The sequence below is a fragment of the Gracilinanus agilis genome, chromosome 3, assembly GCF_016433145.1.
Source record: "Gracilinanus agilis isolate LMUSP501 chromosome 3, AgileGrace, whole genome shotgun sequence".
NCBI lineage: Eukaryota > Metazoa > Chordata > Mammalia > Didelphimorphia > Didelphidae > Gracilinanus > Gracilinanus agilis.
The window spans coordinates 505,229,523-505,247,681 of record NC_058132.1 but is presented as its reverse complement, the minus strand read 5'-3'; the positions used below and the strand labels follow the sequence as shown (position 1 = coordinate 505,247,681).

The window sequence follows — 18,159 nt, the reverse complement described above, 5'->3', positions numbered from 1 at the left end:
AAACCAAGTCCTGTGATTCCAGAGCCAATGTTCTTTTCACTATATGAATTAAAATTCAAAAAGAAAACAGAAACTAAAAATTTTCCCACAGAATATTCTTAGAATCAGTATTTGTGTTGAAAAGGAACTTACAGGTCATCTTGTTCAACACATCTCCTGCTTTCTAGGTGATGAGAGAGACCCAAAGAAATGAAGTGAGTTACTCAGGGTCACTCTGCTCATTAGTGGCAGGAACTCAAGTCTTCAGAATCCTGACCATTTTTGTTACTTTTTTAGACTGCTACTGCCCTGACACTGGTTTCTTTGCATATCACATGGTTAAGCAAATCCTTTGTACTTATCTCCAAAATGTCACTCTGGTTGTCTGGGGACCTTAGCTATGTGGTTTTCTCTTCATTTGGCCAAGAAAATTCCATATCAGAACTTTGCTGTCTCTAGCTGCTGAGGAACAAAGTTTTTGCCCTTAAGGAATAACACTCCAGCTGGTTTTCCTGTAAGAAGTTTTGGAGTAGAAAAGTAGAGAAGAGAAGCCTAATACTACTTTAGAGAGCCTTTTTTTTTTATCAGATCTGCAACAAAGCAGATGTTAAATCGAATGAGAAGTATAGCATTATGGTCTTATATCTTCTGATTCAATAAATTGTTTACTGGCACACATAAACAAGTGAGGTTTTTTTTTTTATTGAGTCATAGGAAGCTCATGGAATCTCACATAAAATATAGACAGATAAGTAAATTTAGTTCTCAGCATCCTGCCCAATATCTACGTCAGCCATTACTTGCTCATGGACAGTGTAAAAACAAAAACAGCCCATGTGCTATTTCATGGTACTATAATGGAAACAATGTAAGGCTTCCTCAAAATGCATTTTAGTGATAAAACCAAGAGCAAAGAGGTAGGCAGTGTTGGCAATAAAAATAGTGGTGACAGAGTGTAGGGAAGGAAATTGGAAAGGGAATGTGTGAAAGAGAAAATCAATTCTTGTTAATTGAAAAATAAAAGAAAAAAATTTTTGGATTTGGAGTCAAAGAACCCTAGTTCAAATTGTGACTTACTAGTTAGGTACTATATATGACTTTGGGAAAGTCACTCCACATCTCTGGGCCTTATCTTCTTCTATATAATGAGGAGTCATATCAGATGACTCCTTAGACCTCTTACTGTTCTAAAACTACAATTCTGAAATCCTAGCATTTTGTTCCTAGCTTAATCTCTAAAATCATTTTGAGGAAAATGATGGGATTTTTTTTAACATCCCAGAAGAAAGTGATTATAGAAATCAATGGCGATTTTAACATTATTTCTGTGACATCATTGATTTCTTGGCATTTTTTGTTTGAAAGGTCCCGGAATACCTTAACCATGTAAACAAACGTTTAGAAGAAGAAGGAGACAGAGTAATAACATATTTAGATCACAGCACACAGTGAGTATTATTTGTTTTCTCTCATTTTGTATTGTAATTCTGAGTGGTGCTGGTGGTAATAATGTAATCTATATAGGCCACATGGTTAACATTTATGAAGCATTCACAAGGTGAATGTTAGTTACTAAGTCCTAATGAGGTGAAATTTGTTTTCAAGGAATCAGCAAAATGGATGGTAGTAGTATGGATGGGAGCCATAGAGCTTTACTATCCCTTTGCATTTATACAGTGTGGATAGATACCTATTTGGCCTAATGTCAGGAATCCCCTGTTTTCAAGGAAATTAATTCATACTACTGAGCTATTTCTCATCTTTAAAAGTTCTAGATAAAAATAGACCAAAGCATAATTGATGGGACTCAATTGGAATTTACAAGATGCTGTTGAATATCAGTTCAATTACACATATGTCAAATATTGAATCTTCAGTTCTATATTTATTAATTCCCCCAATCCTTTAAAAAAAAAAAAAACTGAGTCTCTCCCCTCTGGAAGCACAGGGACTGCTCACAAACTTGATCCCACTACTGACCACCACTGAAACTTTGACTGCTCCATTTTTTTGGCATGGGTCATTTCACCCCAGGGACTCTACATGTTGACGCAGAACATAGTTTAGGTGCCAGGCATTAATTCAATATAGCTCAAATATATCCAGCCCAAGCAATCTGCCAACCCCAACCACACAGGTAATAGGGAATATAGTCAGTACCATCATGCCTGATTTTGTTCCCTTTTAACTTGTTTTCACCTTAAAATAAATTGGTGGGGAGATAAAAAATAGCATGCATTATACAAACCTCCGTCTGACAAATCTCTTTGCACATCAGTGAGTTGAGCTTCATTAGTTAACAAATGTGACTGAACGTCTACAATAATGCTGTACCTTTCATTTTCATGGGATTTTAGTTTTCTGTTTTTCTTCAGGTGCTCCCCTCTGGTTTAATTGCATTGTTTAAGCCATTTACATTAAAAATGATTGTTAGGCTACCTCAGTTTGTTTTTTTTTGTTTTTTTTTTTATTTTTATCCCCTTTCTCTTTTAAGTCAATATTTTATTCCTTTACGTTTCCTTAAACTACACAAATACTCCCTGATCTTGCTCCTTCTCAAGCTTTCTAATTTTACTTACACTATTCATTTCTCTCTCTCTTTTTTTTTAATTTCTAACCCTCAGCCTAGTTGTAGCTTTATTTTTTCTTCTTAATGCATCATGACAGTAAACTTTTTGAAGAACCAAAATGGAATTTCTTCCATCTCATGTTTTTTTTTTGTTGTTTTGTTTCTTAATATTACTGTCTTTGTAGATTCATCTACCCACTCTGTTTGCTGCTGTGCTTTTAGAAATATTGATGATCCCTGAAGGAAGCTGTGTTGTGTCCTTTAATTTTTTAGAATAGGACACCTCACTTCAGGTCCCTTCATCTTAGTCTCCATTGCTTTTGTCTTACTACCATATAGCCTAATAATGAGAGACTAAAAGAGAGCATTATCTCCTTACCTGTGGACTTGGTGGACCTATATTGTTTTCTCTCCTCTATCTCTTACCTCCTTTCTTCTCATTTGTGCAACCTACCACTGTCAGCCCCTCACATAGAATCTAGATCAGTGATTCCCAAAGTGGGCGCTACTGCACAAGTGCATTTATCTTTCCTATTAATTGCTATCAAAATTTTTTAAAAATTAATTTCCAGGGGGCTAAGTAATATTTTTTCTGGAAAGGGGGTGGTAGGCTAAAAAAGGTTGGGAACCACTGATCTAGATCCACTTGTATAGGTTAGGAGATTTAGTCCATAGACATATCTTCTCCTTTTCTTTCTCCTGATTATTTAAGTTTCTTTAAATATTTTGTCTCAGGTGCCTTTGATCCTCCTTTTTTTTTAACCCTATAGTTCAATTTGCTTAAAAATAAAACAATAACAATAACTTACAGAAATGAGTGAATTGGCTTTATTAGTCTTTTCCTTTTCCCAGTCACTTTTTTATTAAGATCACTATCTTCTTTGGAATTGATTTTTCTTGTCACAGATCCTTTGGAGCCTCTGAAAAACAGGTTGGTTTCTGTTTCAGAGCATTGTACTATAAAGGAAAGAACAATAGAGTAGAATAGAAGCTTTTGATCATTTACTAGCTTTGTGACTTGAGTGTGACTTGAGTGTGACTAAGTCACTTAGTTTTTCTCAGCCTTAATTTCTTTGTTTATAAAGTAAATAATACCTCACCCGAGAAAGGGGATAATAATACCTCACCCGTAGTGATCATCAAATAAGATAATGCATGTAAAGCACTTTGTGAACAAGCTATGACTAAAGTAGGAAGGGAAATGAAAATCAGCTTATGTGGGGAATTTGAGATGAAAAATGGGAAAAATAAGCAAATAGAATGCAACAGTTTATACCAATTATTTCACCTTAGGGATTCTGAAAAAAAAAACTTAATAACTGTATAAATATTTTGTACTTTAAAATTTGTAGAATACTTTACAAACTTTACCTCATTTGATTCTCACAATAACCCTGCAAGGGTAGATACTATTGTTTCCATTTTGCAGATGAGGAAACTGAGGCAGCAATTTGTAGGTGACTTGTCCAAGGTCACACAACTAGTACATATATGAGGCTAGATCTGAGCCCGGGTCTTTCTGATACCAGGTCTAGTGTGTGGATTGACAAAATTGAGCAGTAATCTAATAGAAGGAACAGCCCAAAGGCTTCACTGTGCCTCAAAATGTATTTAGTGGAGTTCTTGAATTTGGTGATCTAAATATTTTCTCCTATTAGAATTCTATCTTGTTAATAAAAATTGGAGGGGATGTGGTAAAATTGGGGCATTAATAAATTGCTGGTAGAGATGTGAAATGATCCAACCATTCTGGAAGGCAATTTGAAACTATGCTCATAGGGTTTTAAAAGACTGATCCAGCCCTTTGATCCAGCCATACCATTGCTGGGTTTGTACCCCCAAAGAGATCATAGGGAAAAAGAAATGTACAAAAATATTTATAGCTGCACTTTTTGTGGTGGCAAAAAACTGGAAAACAAGGGTATGTCCGCCAATTGGGGAATGGCTGAACAAATTGTGGTATCTGTTGGTGATGGAATATTATTGTGCTCAAAGGAATAATGAACTGGAGGAATTCCATGTGAACTGGAATGACCTCCAGGAATTGATGCAGAGTGAAAGGAGCAGAACCAGGAGAACATTGTACACAGAGACTGATACACTGTGGTAAAATCCAATGTAATGGACTTCTCTACTAGCAGTAATGCAATGATCCAGGACAATTCTGAGAGACTTATGAGAAAGAACACTATCCACATCCAGAGAAAGAACTGTGGGAGCAGAAACGCGGAAGAAAAACATATGATTGATCACATGGTTCTATGGGGACATGATGGGAGTTTTGGCTTTAAAAGAACACTCTTTTGCAAATATTAATAATACGGAAATAGGTCTTGATCAATGACACATAAAACCCAGTGAAATTGCTCATTGGCTATGGGGAGGGGGGTGAGAGGAGGAGAGGGAAAGGACATGATTCATATAACCATGAGAAAATAGTCTAAATTAAATAAATAAACTTTAAAGACTAAAAAAAAGAATTTTATCTTGTGAAATAGGAGTGGGAAAATACTGACATGGCAATACACAGGGCATGACTGCTGCTTGCAGGGAGCTCTCTTCAAGGAGGAGTCTGTAGTAGTCTCAGGCAACAAAAAGCACTTTCTTAGTCTAGGAAACTTGGGGAAACCTACATAGTTGTGACCCAAAAAGCTGTAATAGGAATTAAAGAGAGGGAAAGTCCAACTTTCTTACTGACGTTTGGGGTCCCACCCCCCCACACTCACACACACACACACACACACACACACACACAATAAAAGCTATTCTAGACTCACTGGAGTTAATGTCTGTAATAGAAATTTCTTTGGCAATGCTGACATAAAGACAGTTTTATTAGAATGCATATTCTTCTCAGTCAGGAATTGTCTTTCTCAAATCTTTTTTGTCCCTAAGACACTGGAAATTATAAATGTTTATAAAATTAACAATAAGCCTTATTCGTATGAAAATAATACTAAATTAGCAAAAAAAACTTCCCCTAAATGTTAGCATGCCTATAGTTTAAATGTTTTCCTCTCTGGGTTGTTTGTTTTTTTGTTTTGTTTTGTTTTGTTTTTGCTTGATAGAGGCTTGTAAACAATTTTTTGTTCTTTTGAACTTCATATAATTTTATTATAATCTTAACAGAAAATTCACCTTTATCAAGGACCCCTTTGGGTTTTTTTTAAATTTTATCTTTATTTCATTCCAATAACAAATTTACAGATAAGTTTTCCAAAGTTATGTGATTCATGTTGTCCCCTTCCCCCCTCCCAGAGTTGATAAGCAATTATCACTCAAAACCTATTTCCATATTATTCATTTTCGTGAGACAGTAATCTCATAAAACCAAAACTCAAAATCATATGCCCAAATAAACAAGTGATCAATCATATGTTTTCACCTGCATTTCTACTCCAGTAGTTTTTTCTCTAAAGGCAGATAACATTCCTCTTCACAAGTTCCTCATAATTGTGAGGGATCAGAACATTCACTTTAAATATTTATGTTGTAGTTTCCTTATAAGTTAATACTCTGCATATTAATAACTTGCTAACTAAATATTATTTTTTAAATGTTTGTATGTTGCCCTTTGGAGCTCTGTGGTCTTTACTATTAATATTATACATCTCTTTTTCCACAATGATAGGGAATGATGTGTTCTCAATAATTGAGTGTGCTGGTTAACTTAATTTTAATATATACCATATGTAGATAACTTTTCAGAGAACTAAAATAGAATAAAATTCCTGAAAAAGCACTCATTATGTGAAATATATTTTAATTTTTTAATTAAAAAATGACTTCAAAGTCTTAGAGTGAGTGCTTTAGTCTTTATGAGCAAACAATTCTCAACATTCAACAGTGAAAATTTTCTGGTGATTTGAGTTTCTCATTCTTTGGGTTCTAAATTAATAGACATTTACTATATTTGCTTTGGAGACAGAAAGTTCCACTTTTCACATGGAATAGTATATCATTTTCTTTAAGCCTTATAACATTTCTGATATATCTTTCATTTTCTGCCCTATACAGAAAACCACTAATAGCTTGTGTGGAGAAACAGCTTTTAGGTGAACATTTAACAGCGATTCTACAAAAAGGTAAAGTTTTCAGGCACTACTATAAATTATGTCCTTCATATTCCATATATTTATTCATGAATGAAGCAGCTTGATAAAGTAGAACCCTGAGCTGTGAAATCATATTTCAGCTGTACTACTCATTGTTAGAAAAGTTAGAACCTGAATGATGAAAAATATGAAAAACAAGATGTCTGGGTCTCCTCCAGTCTTGAAATTCTATGAATCAATCTAGTATTCATTAAGTACCTATTGTGTGCCAGGCATTTTGATAGGTGCTGGAGGGATATAAAATTTATCATTTTATCAAAGAGAGCATTATAACTAACAAGTACTTAGGCATAGTGTTTTTTGTTTTATAAATACAACTTAGAACATAGTGGTGGTTCCATCATAAGTGGTAAAAACCTATCCTAAGAATTGTTCTTGGTCCAGAGGGAAGGAGAACCTCAGAAATTAAAATTTGGGAGAAAACTAAAGACAGATTTGATCTCTGTGCTTAAAGGTCTCAAGAGATCTTTTTCACCCTTTTGCAATGTAAAGGCAAAAGGATGGCAATGAGTTATTGCTACTATAACCTAATTACATCATAAAAGTAAAATAGAAAAATAAGAATCTAAAGTCCACACCAAAATTTGTGTGTAGAAAAACTACAAATTAAGTTAATGGAGCTATCAAAGAGAAATAAAATAACTTAAAAGTAAAGATTAGTGAGGCTTGTTATCCAAGTCATAATCTACAAATTGAAGAATTATTTGGTGGGTCTGGAGAGGATAATGTAGTAGTTAAGTGAAAGTTCCCCAGTATTTAGAATTAATTTGTTTGAAAGATCCATGAGCATATCTAAAATTATCTGTGGGATTTAAATTTTCTAGAATTGTAAACATTTGGTTTCTTTTTCTAAAAATTTATGGTTCCAGAGGAACAATTCAAACAATTAGCAGCTAAGTAATGAAATTCCTTTTTTCTTTATTTAAGTTCTACCACAGATAATCCAAGAGAATAAATTGATATTTGAATTGGGACTGTGTTGGACTAGGTCCAAGTTGAAATCCCTTTATAATAAATTTTGTTATAGCTGATAATGTTTAAGGCTCCACGATAAGTATTCTCATACTAATAAAAGGTTTTTCTCAGATTCCTGATTTGATTAGTTTATGTTCCTGAATGATAATTAAATTTTAACTTTTAAATACACAGTAGTTATCTTTCAGGAAAATGTACTATGGGTTAATTAAACCATTTCCACAGGGAAAATGGAAAAAAATGTTAGTAAATTACCAAATTGATTAATTTCAGGCTTTACTTTAACCTTGTTTTCTACCCCATCCATAGCCTACTTATTTTTTCCTGGTTTTAATAATGAAAAAGTCTTATTATATTTTCTAAAGGACAATAAGTAGTACTCCTGGTGACTTGACCAGGGAGAATGTTTACTAGTTAGGACACAAAACTTGGTTTGCAACCCTAGGGCCCAACTGTTCATCCCCAGCTCTGCCACATACTGTCTTTGATCTTGGATACGTCACAATCTCTTTGGACCTCTGTTTTCTAATCTATTAAAGAAAAGATAGAATCCTTAAAGAGCCCTTCAGCTCTGAAATTTATGGTGTGTGAAACTTTTCAGACCTCTAGAATGAATTTATTAATGTTTAATGAAGTAAAGGATATCTCAGTGACTTGTATTATTACATCTCATTTTCACAAAGGTACACCAGCTAATTCACATCCAGAGAAAGAACTGTGGGAGTAGAAACACAGAAGAAAAACAACTGCTTGATCACATGGGTCGATGGGGGGAATATGATTGGGGATGTAGACTCTTAAGTGATCACCCTAATGCAAATATTAATAATATGGAAATAGGTCTTGATCAATGACACATGTAAAACTCAGTGGGATTGCTTATTGACTACAAGAGAGGGGGGGTGAGAAGAGGGGAGGGAAGTAAAAAAAAAGGTGCCAGCTACCTGTGAGCCAGACAAACATATGAGTACTGATATAATATAGGGAATAGTTGAAATACTGTGTAGAAATATTTTTAATTTGTTTTCCATGTTATTTTTACTACAGTTGGTTTACTGTGTGTAATGTATCTTGTTTTCATGTTTTGATTTTTGAAGCCTCCCAGTTTGGAAGTTCAACAGCTATTCCCAGAACTGATCCTACTGCTAATTGGCCCAGGGCTTTGACCTGCTCTGATTCCAGCCTGAGATGTTTGCCCTTCCTTAGGCAAACTGGCCCCCTTCTCCTGGGAGCTCACCATATTGGGGTTGGATTTAGTGTGGATACCTGATTGACTTAGCCTACTAGAGCCCAAAACTTCTGAGCAGAAGTGATCTAATCTAAACTTCCCTAGCAATAGGAATTAAAAGTGTGACTTTGTATATCAAGCTATAGTTATTACATGTTAAAATTTATTTTTTGACTTCATTTTAGGACTAGATAATTTACTTGATGAAAACAGAGTGCCTGATCTCACACAGATGTACCAATTGTTCAGTCGAGTAAAAGGAGGGCAACAGATATTACTGCAGCACTGGAGTGAATACATTAAGGTATTTCAGATTGACACTGTGGAAAATGCTTGGCACTATTCCAAAAATGAAATTTTTATAATTTTTTATAATTATAGACATTTTTTCAGTCAGCAATAATCTGTCCTCTCACCTCCCATCACCACCCTATCCCAGCCAATTGAGAAAGAAAGAAATATTTGTAGTCAAGCAAAACAAAATTTCACACTGGTCATATCCAAAAGAAATATAGACGTATCTGTATATAGATACATTCTTATAGATAATACATACATAGTTACATACATCACACATATATGCCTCATTCTTTGCTCTCTTAAGTAGTGGAAGGGCATCTTTCTTATTTAGTCCTCTGAAGTTGGATAGTGTTAGAGAGTCCTTCAGTCTTTTATGTTTGTCTTTGCAGTTGTATAAATTTTTCTTTTCTTTTCACTTCACTCTATATCAGTTCATACAAGTTTTCTCAAGATTCTCTGAAATCATCCTTTTATAAGTTCTTTTATATACCATAACTAAATCAGCTATTTTCTAATTCATGGACTCCCACTCAGATTCCCATTCTTTGTCCTTTCAACGTTTTTGTACATCCTTAGAGTTCATTTGCTAATCCTTTCTTGAATCTCTCTTCCTTTTCTTATTTCCCTCCTGTTTCCCTATTGAGTGAAATGTTTCTGTACATTTCTCTTTAAGATCGAAACATAATAACTACTCTCAGGCTTTCTGTTTAATCTCTGTTTAACTGGATTCTTAGTGACCCCTGATTATGATAGGGTTCAGAATGGCATATGTATCATCTCCCCATATTTGAAAATAATCAGTTAATCCTTATTTGATACTTTGTGATTGTTTGCATTCCTGTGTTTTTGAACTTCAAAATTTCTCTTTAGCTCTTAATTTTTTTTATCAAGAATTCTTGGGCAGACCTCTATTTCATTAAAGATTTTTCCTCCCTATTGGATAATACTCAGTTTTGCTGGGTACCTGTTATTGGATATAAGCCTAATTAATTCCTTCCTGGAATGATGGCTGCTAAATCATGTGTGATCTTGACTGTGGCTCTTTAGGACTTCTATCTTTCTAGCTGCTTGGAGTATTTATTCTTTGTTCTAATAGCTCTGGATTTTCTTTATGATCCTGGGATTTTTCATTTAAGGATTGAGGAACTTTTAGGAAGTGACCAATGGGTTCTTTCTGTTTTCTTCTTAGCCCTCTTGTTCTAAGCGATCCTTACAGGTTTCTTTTAAAATTGCTTGAAGTAGGTAGGATATCTACAAGCATATTCCAGTAGGCTAAAGATTAAAAAAAAAAAATTTCTCCATCTTTTTCCAAATAACTTTTTGCATCATTTTTCTTAGAATACTGAGCCACTTAGTTGCTCCTAAATCATTTGTTTTTACTGTAAGATTACTTACATTTTCTAATTTTTCAATCTTTTGGCTTTTCATAATGTTTTCTCATAAGAGTCCATTCTAATTTTCAGAGAATTTTATTGTTTTGACAAGATTTTGCTCCTCCTTTTCCAAGCTATTCCCTTTCCAATTCTTTTTTCTATAGCTCTCTTTTCCAATCTTTTCCTCTACTATTGTCATTTACTTTATAAAAACATTTTTTAACTTTTTTTTTCTAAATCTCTCCAGTAATTCTAGTTGACTGGACTTGCTTTTTGAATCTGGGACCTGTTCTTGTTGAGGTGCCTAAAGCTGGAATGCTTCATGCTATAGAGTTGAAAATTAATATTCAATAACTAAATATTATATTTTAAAAAGTTTTATTAATAATAAACATAAAAACCTAACTAAAAGGGTACTAACTAGCCCGCCCAAGAGCAAAAAGAGGAAGAGGGAGGAGTTACAGCCAACTATAAAATAATAAAGTGACCGCACAAACGTTGAGGAGCAGGAGAGATTAAAGGGAATTTGGGAAAATACTAAGGGATTTATGGGGGATGCAGTCCAAGGTTCAAAATCTCCATTTATACAATGTGCACCCTGCTCCAGATAGACCATGTTCCCTAATGTCTATAAGATATCTGTCTCTTTCTCCTCTTTTCTAACCTGGGCTGGACAAATGACTCACTATGACTTTATCTTGAATTTCCCCATAGAGATTTTGTCTGGTGCATTTTCTAGACCTGCTTGCAGGAATTTTGAAGGAAAGCTCACTGTACTTCTTCCTTCTACTTCACTATCTTAGCTTCTTCTCTTAGTTTTCAGAGTTATTCTTAGTATTTGCTCAGGGTCTTAATCTTTAGAGAATATAGTTGTGATGTATTTGAACTCTTTAATTCATATTCTAAGATGACATTGCAAATTATCATTAGTCATTGCATTGGCCTGTGTGATTAAAAGAACTAGTGATTGTGCTCGTGCCACATGTAAAGACTATTCTTGTGGCTTTAGACCGTTTTTTGTTTTTTGGTTTTTTTTGTTTTGTTTTGTTTTTTTAAGCTCTTACCTTCTGTTTTGGAGCCAATACTCTGTATTGGCTCCAAGGCAGAAGAGTAGTAAGGGTGGGCAATGGGGGTCAAGTGACTTGCCCAGGGTCACACAGCTGGGAAGTGTCTGAGGCCAGATTTGAACCTAGGACCTCCCATCTCTAGGCCTGGCTCTCAATCCACTGAGCTACCCAGCTGCCCCCGTGGTTTTGTTTTTTTTAAGACGTAAGGCATTTTGTAATTCCACTTCTTAAACTTATGGTCTTATGCTTAAGAACCAGTGTACAAATAACACTAATGCAACTAGAATCAGAAGAAACAGTAGATACTGTGGAGGGAATCTTTTCAGCAAATAACTCTGAAAGAGATCCTATATACAAAATTCTAAGGAATTAAATATGTAAGATTAAAAAATTTTCCTCAATTGCCAAGTGGAACAAACAGTTTTATTCCTTCTTTCCCTTCCTCTTCTAGTCTGAAAGTTCAGTGGCAAGTCATAGGTCTGTTCTCAATATTGATTGGAAGGAAAGTTTTAACCTCAATTTCTATCCTGGGCCGGCTTACTCCTTTCTAGGCAACTTAGTGGTATCCCTGCCTAGAGGATCAACATATTGTGGCTGGATTCAGTGTAGATGCCCAGTCTTTGCTGTGGCTAAGAGTGCCCAGTCTCAATTTCCCCCAACCAAAACTGTAGGTGCCACTACACTCAGCTGACTAATAATTCTCAAAGGAAGAAATTTGTTTTTCGAAACATTTATCAAAATAGTTAACTTTTATCGTATTAAAGTTACATAGGAAATTGAGCCATAAATTTGGCCTTATTTTCAACTACTTAAGAATGGTTTAGTTTAGTAAATTTATCTTTTTTCTTTAAATTTGTTTTAATGAATGTTCTTAACAGACTGCAGAATTTTTTAGCATTTTAAAATTACTTCAGATTTAGCATTCAAATACTGAATTTGGAAAGCAGTTTCAACATAAAACTAATGAGATACTAGAAATGCATTTGTAAATGCCTCTTTTAAATTGTACTTTTCATATATGTATAAGAAAATAATTTTAGATGCCATGTATTCATTGTTATTCATTTGTTTTTCCAGACTTTTGGAACAACAATAGTAGTTAATCCTGAAAAGGACAAAGATATGGTGCAAGAACTACTAGATTTTAAGGATAAAGTGGACCACATCATAGAAATATGCTTTCAAAAAAATGAGAAATTTATCAACTTGATGAAAGAATCCTTTGAAACATTTATCAACAAGAGACCAAATAAGCCTGCAGAACTAATTGGTAAGAAAAAATATTTCTAAAGAACATCTTTAAAATGTTTTAGAAAAAAAATAAAGGAAAACTCAGGCAAAAGACAAATTAGTTGAAACATAATATAAAATATGCCTGAGATTTGTTATAGAAATAAAATTCTTTATAGAGAAAAAGGTGTCGTGCCCTTGTTGTCATGAAGACTTGGATTTTCAGAGAAAGCCTTGAATTGGTAAAGTACAATTCATAAGCACGTGAGAATTCCATTAAGAAATTTGAGTTTAGTTTCCAAAAGTAGAAATAAACAGTGGAATGATGAGTAACTGTTGCCCACTTTAGACTAACTTGGACACAAGATATTTCTTAACTTGTAGAAGGTGTAATAACTTCAAAGCTGTAGTTTATAAATACTGACTGTTCCAAATTGTATATGATTTCCCAGCGTAACCAGCTGGAGAGAACTTTTATTAGGTAATTTAATTGAGAGGGCATGCTATGTGTCATTACCTATACTTTAAATATGAAAACATCTGTGAGACTCGGTATATAATGTCTTAAAGCATCTCTGCCTTAAGGGTGCAGTGTCTCTACGATCTTTGTATCATATAGTCTACAAACAATCTAAATTCAATGTGATGTTACAAGCTAATAAGATTATCTACTAGGTGTGCTATTAAATGTACCCTTGATATGCCAGGAGGAAGAACAGCTAATTTTTTTCTTTTTTTTTTTTTAAACTAGTATAGCTCTACTTATCAAAGGGAATCACTCTATACTGAGTTAAGAAGGAACATACTCTTGAGAGCACAGTACCCTGCACATTGGAAGTATTTAATAAATGTTTATTAAACTGAGAGGAACAATTTAAAATGAAAGCAATTTTAAAATCATTGCTTTATAAAATAACCACCGATGTCAGAATTATAATTCAATGCCTCTAGAAACTTCCTTATTTAGGAAAAAAAATTTAAGTTTATAAAATATTTTCTTAAATGTATATAGCATTCAGGAAAATTATTTGATTTATTTTGTTCTCCACTGTCATTGGTTTCTATAATTAAAGATTCCCCTGGATTTTCTACTTACTGTTATTCTTTATCCAAGAGTGCTCTTTATAATTAGTCTGCTTTATCTGAAGAATTAAGTTTTCTTACATGTAAAACTTTGCGTGCATGTGTAGCTGAGCCCAAGATCCAAAATCATTGTCATTTGCAAAATATTATAGCACACCAGTACATAATTATCTATTTTATTTCTTTTATCCACTTAGAGCTTGGGGAAAAAAATATTAAGCCCCCTGTATTCAAATTTCTCTTTGAAAAATTGCTCACTATTTTTTAACAACCAAGTGAAGAGTATTATAAGATAGGAAAATATTTTCTATTTCACAGTATGTTAATTATAATGTAATGTATACAAACATTTTAGAGTCAAAAGAATATAGTTCAAATCTCACCTATGATACTCAGGGGAGGAACCCCTGTGCAAACCTCCTAACCTCATGGTTCCAGGCAACTCTCTTAGACTGTGAGATGCTGAAGAATTGGCTATTTGCCTTGATGCAGGAAGTTCCATTCCTCACAGGGAATTCCCTACACCAGTAAAATCATAGATCTGAACCACAAATCTACTTCAGCATGACACTCGGTTATATTATGTTTTTCTGACTTTAAATTCTGTATTTTAAATGCACATAAAAATAATTTTCAATTATTTTGATCTCAGCAAAACACGTTGATTCCAAGCTAAGAGCTGGTAATAAAGAAGCAACAGATGAAGAACTAGAAAGAATTCTTGACAAAATCATGATAATATTCAGATTTATTCATGGTAAGAAATAACATTTTACATTGAACAAAATTGTATCTTAAGAAATTTTAAGTGTGGATTAAAATTTACATATAAAGACTTGATTTTTATTTGTATTTCTTTATTAATCTAACATGGTCAGGCACATGTAAATAGTATCAATTTTAGTAAGAAAATAAGGAAGAAAAAAGTTTTTGATTTTTGTGGTTCTTGCTAAGGGAACTGTTACTACAATAATTCAAATGTCATAAAAGGTTAGTTTTATTCCTAAATAAGTACTATTCAAATAGCTTTGAATATTATTTCCTTTTTATAACCCATGATGTTACTATTCTTATTTTGACTCACAAACAGGTAAAGATGTTTTTGAGGCATTTTATAAGAAAGATTTGGCAAAAAGACTCCTTGTTGGAAAAAGTGCTTCTGTTGATGCTGAAAAGTCTATGTTGTCAAAACTAAAACATGGTAAGCAATTGCAATAATAAGATATTCTTTTCCATCTTTATTCTTAGAAATTCTTCACAATGACTATTTTTACTTTTTTTCCATATCTTACAATCCTTTTACTTTTGAGACAGAATGTGGTGCTGCTTTCACCAGCAAGTTGGAGGGGATGTTCAAGGATATGGAACTCTCCAAAGACATTATGATTCAATTTAAACAGGTATGTTTTGTTGACCCAGTAGAAGGTAAATGGTTTTTTAGATGTATTCTCTGTGTTTGAATAAAGGAAAAAAATTATTTTTAAAATAGTGAACATCTATATTTGTTTTTAGTACATGCAGAATCAAAGTGACCCAGGTAATATAGACCTGACAGTAAATATACTCACTATGGGATACTGGCCAACATACACACCCATGGAAGTGCATTTAACACCAGAGGTAAGTGTTCTAAATAGAAGTATTATTTGTACAGCACATCTGTTGATATAGTTTCTTGGAAGGCCAGTATATCCAAGAGCTACCATTTTAGTATAGCCTCCTTCACACACAAAAATGCTACTTTTATATTGATCATTCATTCATGATATATTATTCACCTACTAAATCCAAGCTCTCAGAAGTTGAAATATTGGGAAAAGGTTAGCTTGGGCAATTTGAAAATAATTGCTTTCTCCTTCTACCAGTTTCTGTCTCTTTTTGGTAATTTAGATTATGTGACTTTCTCTTTACTTGATGATTGTAAAGGTAAGAATTGAACATTGTCATTATCATAGTTGATGCAATGAATAGTGCTGGACCAAGAGTCTAGTCCATTGAACCAGAATACCTAAGCTTAAAACTAAACTCAGACACTGCATGATCTTGGGTATCTGGGACCTTCTGTCTGCTTCAGGTTCCTCATCTATAAAATGGTGATGATAATAATAGCCCCTACTTCCCTTTACTGTTGTAAAATTAGATTGTATTTGTAAAGTCCTTTTCAAATCTTAATAGACTATATAAGTGCTAGCTATTGTTGTTATTATTAAAATGCAAGTAAATATTAACTGTACATAGATCTGTGTACTGTACAAAGTTGCATTAAATAAATGTGACTTCCTAGGTTCAAATCTGGCCTCAGACACTTCCCACTGTGTGACCCTGGGCAAGTCACTTGACCCCCATTGCCCACCCTTACCACTCTTCCACCTATGAGCCAATACACAGAAGTTAAGGGTTTTTTAAAAAAATAAATAAAAATAAATGTGACTACTGAGAGTTTATAATTTAAGTTTAAGACATTTCTAGATGTCTTCAGGGTAATCGGTAATCATTATTAAAAATTTAAACATAAATCCAGAGGATGTTAACATCAGGCTGTTTATACTGGTAATAGTACCTTGAAAATTGTCAATTCACTTTGAAAATAAATTCAGGATCTTTTATACAACTGTTGAAAGTATTGCCACTACTTAACTGCATCCTAGGGTAACAAAACCTTTCTATTTTGTATACTGATCACCACAGCAAGAATTCTGGCCAAAGTTTCTTTAAACAAGCATAAATAGATTGATCCCTTGGTTATCTATTTTTTGGTAGCACATAATTTTCCAGTTAAAAAATTACTGTGAACCATGAATTGTAACTTTCAACTAGTAATACTTCTATCATGATACTGCCATCAAACAGGAAAGAGATTATTTTATTTCATCTAAGTTTTAAAAAAGAATTTTCATAATTTTCATAAAATCTTTGTGAAGAGGATAAAACCTACCTCTCGACTATTCTTTTTTAAGTAAGTGTGAGGTGTTTGGGTTTTTCATTTAAATTTGAATTGTGAAGAACTTGTAGATTTTATCTATTATTGTATTGTTTTTAGGTAAATGAAATTTTTGCATAGGTTATTTTTTTCCCTTTTATATTGACAGATGGTTAAACTTCAAGAAGTATTTAAGACATTTTATCTTGGAAAACACAGTGGTCGAAAGCTTCAGTGGCAAACCACTTTGGGACATGCTGTTTTGAAAGCAGAATTCAAAGAAGTATGTTGAGTATATTTCACTTTGTCTGTTTCACTTACCCTTTGTTTAATAAATATCTTTATCTTATCAGGATTTTTAAAAAATTATTATAAACAAATGAAGTTGGTTTGTTTTGTTTTTAATGGAAATATGAGTATTAAAGAGATGCTTTAAAAAAAAGGAATTATTCAGTACTAACACTTAATTCTAATACCATAGGCTATGTTTCCTCCCTTGGTAACTTTAGCAGTTAAGGAATTAGCAAAGTAAGGAGAGAAACAATACCAATAACCTTGTCTTTAAAAATAAATTGGTTTCTAATAAATTAAAACTTAGGGTCGTAACATAATACTTGCAATTAAAATTTAAACTTATGTTGTGTTTCTAAGATATTAAATAACCAGAATGTTCCTCACTTACATTTTGTTCCATCTTTATTTTTCTATATTAGAAAAATCAAGAACAATTATTTTCTAGTTTATCTGCTATAAATTTTAAACATTGAAATAATGGCATGAGTTTTGATAACAATTTAATTTAATTTTTAAAGAGATGGTCTTGCATGCATATGTCCAGTTACCTCCTTATCCTGTTTTGAAATATGCCTTTGATAAATTGTTTTTGCAAAAATCCATTTTCTCTCTAAATAGACATGATAAAGTAATTGAGTCAAAACTAACTCAGATGACTTCACCTGTTTTATTTAGCAAAACTTTTTTTAAAAATTTGTCTTAATCTCTGAGATTTTTGTCTTAGTAGAAAAAAAATTGATTAGTAAATGGAGCCAAACTGCACTTGTATTTAGTAGTGTACATCAGACCTGCATAAGGAACCTGGGCTTTTAAAGAGTCTCATGCTGTTCAGTAGCAGCCTTTGGTTTAGATTAGAAGGATTCTCAAAGTGGTTGCCGCTTTCACTGCTACTAAGCTGCCATCTTGGCTCTATCCCTCCCCAAAAGCAGCCTTTGGGAAAATAGGAAAGAAGTTAATAATCAAGAACCTGTGGTTCTCTACAGAGGGCAGCCAGCTGCTAATTTGTAGCCTTAGAAAGTTGCTTGT

At 33.3% G+C, this 18,159-nt stretch overlaps 1 protein-coding gene across 4 annotated transcripts in view; it reads left to right on the top strand.

The window, feature by feature from the left end:
- CUL4A (cullin 4A) overlaps nt 1–18,159 on the top strand; it is a 72,138-nt gene that overhangs the window by 38,346 nt on the left and 15,633 nt on the right. For all 4 annotated transcript variants that reach the window (XM_044670512.1, XM_044670515.1, XM_044670513.1 and 1 more), the window contains 9 exons: nt 1,345–1,427; nt 6,566–6,633; nt 9,052–9,170; nt 12,684–12,876; nt 14,572–14,676; nt 15,010–15,120; nt 15,234–15,319; nt 15,432–15,539; nt 17,009–17,122. In XM_044670512.1, the coding sequence (XP_044526447.1) occupies nt 1,345–1,427; nt 6,566–6,633; nt 9,052–9,170; nt 12,684–12,876; nt 14,572–14,676; nt 15,010–15,120; nt 15,234–15,319; nt 15,432–15,539; nt 17,009–17,122 (987 nt within the window). The remainder of the gene's footprint in view (nt 1–1,344; nt 1,428–6,565; nt 6,634–9,051; nt 9,171–12,683; nt 12,877–14,571; nt 14,677–15,009; nt 15,121–15,233; nt 15,320–15,431; nt 15,540–17,008; nt 17,123–18,159) is intronic.